The sequence below is a fragment of the Mytilus trossulus genome, chromosome 13 (genome assembly GCF_036588685.1).
Source record: "Mytilus trossulus isolate FHL-02 chromosome 13, PNRI_Mtr1.1.1.hap1, whole genome shotgun sequence".
In the NCBI taxonomy this organism is placed as follows: Eukaryota; Metazoa; Mollusca; class Bivalvia; order Mytilida; family Mytilidae; genus Mytilus; species Mytilus trossulus.
The window spans coordinates 40,774,777-40,778,372 of record NC_086385.1 but is presented as its reverse complement, the minus strand read 5'-3'; the positions used below and the strand labels follow the sequence as shown (position 1 = coordinate 40,778,372).

Sequence of the window (3,596 nt, the reverse complement as noted above, 5' to 3'; positions counted from 1 at the left end):
CCCCAATATTGTTGACAATGTAAAAATAAAAAATGAAACAAGGTCTGATGCATACACTGATACACATAACACTGATTCCATTTTAAATAAAATTGAGAATGGAAATGGGGTATGTGTACGTGTCAAAGAGACAGCAACCCGACCATACAAAAAACAACAGCAGAAGGTCACCAACAGGTCTTCAATGCAGCGACAAATTCCCGCACCCGGAGGCGTTCTTCAGCTTGCCCCTAAACAAATATATACATTTTTTTTCCTTTGAAATTAACCAAAAACATTTATATCGAACAATTTCACATTTTTACTCTGCATAAAATGGGAGAAGGAGTCATTGTTTAACACATTTAAACATATTTTTGTCAGGTAATTCCTGTGAATAAAGAGATTTTGAGAAGACAGTATGAAGAACGGAGTAAGAAAGGGGAAGCAATTCTGGCAATCTCTGATTGTTTGTACACATCTGGAGATACACCACTGAAAAAGAAGGTTCAGGTCAAACTACCACTGAACGATATAAGAAACCCATACGAGACAGATGAGGATTATGTATACCGTCTGTTTAGACAGAACACCAATGGTCAATTTACATTAACAGATAATGTGGTCACCGTTGATGAAAACCATACTGCAGTCTTTGAAACGGATAAGATTTCTGGGTAGGTTCCTTTGCTTTTGAAACAGTTAATCTATTACCTATATGACGTTAGGAAACCATTATCTGCTTTAACTTAGACTTTGAAATGAGGATTGAATACTTGCATATGCAAATTAAATGTGACCGTTATATTTCACCAACATTAGGAATGGAAATGAAGAATGTGTCAAAGAGAAAACGATCCTACCAAAGAACAAAAACTGCGAAGGGCAAGCAGTGGGTCTTAAACATAGAAAAAAACACAAACGGAGGAGGGCTCCAGCTGGACACTTAACAAAAATTTGTACTAGTTTAGTGAAAATGAACGTCTCACAAAACTCCGAAACATATAAATGAATTAAAATTAAAAAAAAATCCATACACAACTAGAATTGACCACAGGCTCCTGAATGGGGACTTCTTCTATACCTTATTTATACTGTAGTGGTCGATACTGATGACTTATAGACATCAAGGACTTCAGAATTTATAATCAGGGTTTAATTTATTTCAGAACTAGTGTTTCTTTGATAGGAAAGGAGGAACTGAAGAAGGGCCCGCTAAAATTATCAGGAACAATCGAAGAAATGCATGGTCATACGTCCATTTGTAAAATTCTATTCTTTGTAAACGATGTAACATCACGTGGTCTCACTGTTTTGCTGGCATGCATTGAAAAATCAAAGATGCAAGCGTTTTGCCAAAGTTGCGAAGATAGGGGTTTTCACCTGTTTAAGAACTGGATAAGCAAAGATTTTGTCTTCAAACCACAAATAAAAATTGATATCAATTTGAAAGGGTGTTTTGGATTGCCACGCTTTACATCAAGGAAAAGATTAGACCTGACATTTTTACCTAACTCCGCGGAAAATTTTACACGATTCGTTGTCGAAATTAAACACAAGATTGATCAAGATGTTTATGGACTTCTGTTACTCACCAAAGATCAAGAAATAATTGATGAAATAAGCTATAATACATTGAGCACCAAAGAATACGCAAATGCAACTCTACTGAAAGGACGAAATACTTCTGACCGAAGAGCTAGAACGGCACGACCTGATCAAATGACCCCTACAAAGGGAACAAGCTACATTAATAGACAACCTACCTTGTCAGTTCGCCAATACAGTGAAGATGGTATGACAAACAATTATCATGCTGATTTTATTGCAACAGTAAAACGCATACAAAAAAATCACACACATAAAATGCATTCAAGTTAATCACAATGTCGGTCTTTCTTTTTGTTTATACTTTTACTTTTGCTCTGCAAGAATTACAATTTATCTCTGACTACTTATACAATATCTGCATTGAATCTTTTAAAGGTGAAGATTCATTGATTTTTAATCTCAGTTACATTTCCCATTACTTGTTTTTTTCAATGTGTTAGTCGTGCTTGAGGGACTACACTTTTGATTGTATTGTGTTCAAGTAATATGAAGTTGAGAGATGGGTTTGATATCGATTTAAAGAAACAATACCGATGCAACTAATCTTCTTTAGGGACATCTATGATCATCTATGTCAAAAATAAGGTAGCTGATGCCTGCTATAACGCTCTCAAGTTATAACACTCCATCATTATAAGGTTGTCGTAGAAAACCGACCAAAGATAAGTTAATACTCAGCTCTTTTATAGCTGTGTTGAGGTTATTTCTGGACATGTATCCTATCAAACATTGTCCTTAAGACCTATTTCAAAGTAATCTATTCGTGATGTTGTCTCATAAACAAGTTTAACTTTTTAAAATAATAATATGTGACTGCCTTTGTTTATTATGGCAATACCGATTCAATATATATGCATGATTTAGGGTGGTACCTAACACTACAGGGAGATAACTCTGTAAAGTCATCTAAACGTTTTAATTACGTTGTGTTGTAAAAGGAATATATAGGTTCTCAATGATCAAAATTAGTGTTTGTCAAACTGCTATACAACCAGTGTAATTTTTCTAACAAAACCGTTGGTTCAAAATTTTTGAAATTTTTATATTTTTTTTTCAAGGCTCAAAGTAAATACTTTGACAACATTTTATGAAAATTAAACGAGTCAAATTAATTTTAGTGAAAGTGTTGGGTACTACCTTAAATCGCCATATTTAAGATTTTTCGTTTTAAAAGGTCAATATTCTGCTCATATCTAATCAAGTTTGATTTTTAATAATTGAAATTTGGTTGTTTGCCCGAGTAACTTGTGAAACAAAGAGTTTACGAAAATTAAGAGGAACAACTTACCACTTTGATTCATTTGTATATTTAAAAATGTTTATGTTCAACTTTCAAGAGAACGTAGAAGATATGTATGTATCATTCTCAACGATGTATTTGAATTCGCTTAGTGATATTTTTTACGTTAAATGTACGTCTTATATCAAACCTAATTCTTTTGTATTGACACGCTTTCATTTTGTTTAATTTGTTTTCTAGATTTCTTGACAGAAAAAGGCATGATGGCGATAGGAAAGTTGCTTAATGCAGACAAACTGTTTGAAACAGTTCTTCATCTGGATATGAAACAGGTTCAATATGACCAAATTTGTGAAAAAGTGCCGTCAAGTAACAGGCAAGCTTTCACATTGCTAAAGACTGCTCTCGATCAACTGAAGAACAACAAAGTTGACAAGTTATTATCTGCCCTTGAAAGTGTTGGCGAAGGAGGATTAGCTGAAAATATTCGCCAATTATACAAAGACAGGAAAGAGTTGTCCCAAATACATATGATACATTAAGAATATTTTTAAAATGTTTCATTCAGTTATCTTTTGCTATACTTTGTTTTCACGAGAACATCATTATTTTGAACAAAGGTGGTGTGGTTGGTATTGTCATTTTAAGTGCAAGTCTTTGTAAGAATCAGGCAATTTAGGTAAAAATCAAAACATGATCAGAAAAAACCCACCGAACTAATCATGTTATTTAAGGTAAGGTTTGTGGGCATATATAACGGCTATTT

The 3,596-nt window shown here is 33.6% G+C and overlaps 1 protein-coding gene across 1 annotated transcript; it reads left to right on the top strand.

Moving 5' to 3' along the window:
- The first annotated feature begins 582 nt into the window (after positions 1-582).
- LOC134694380 (uncharacterized) lies at positions 583-3,372 on the top strand. Its single transcript, XM_063555385.1, has 3 exons — positions 583-656; positions 1,149-1,774; positions 3,071-3,372. Exons 2-3 carry the CDS (start codon positions 1,222-1,224, stop codon positions 3,370-3,372), a joined length of 855 nt encoding a protein of 284 aa, XP_063411455.1. The 5' UTR covers positions 583-656; positions 1,149-1,221.
- Positions 3,373-3,596: the final 224 nt, after the last annotated feature.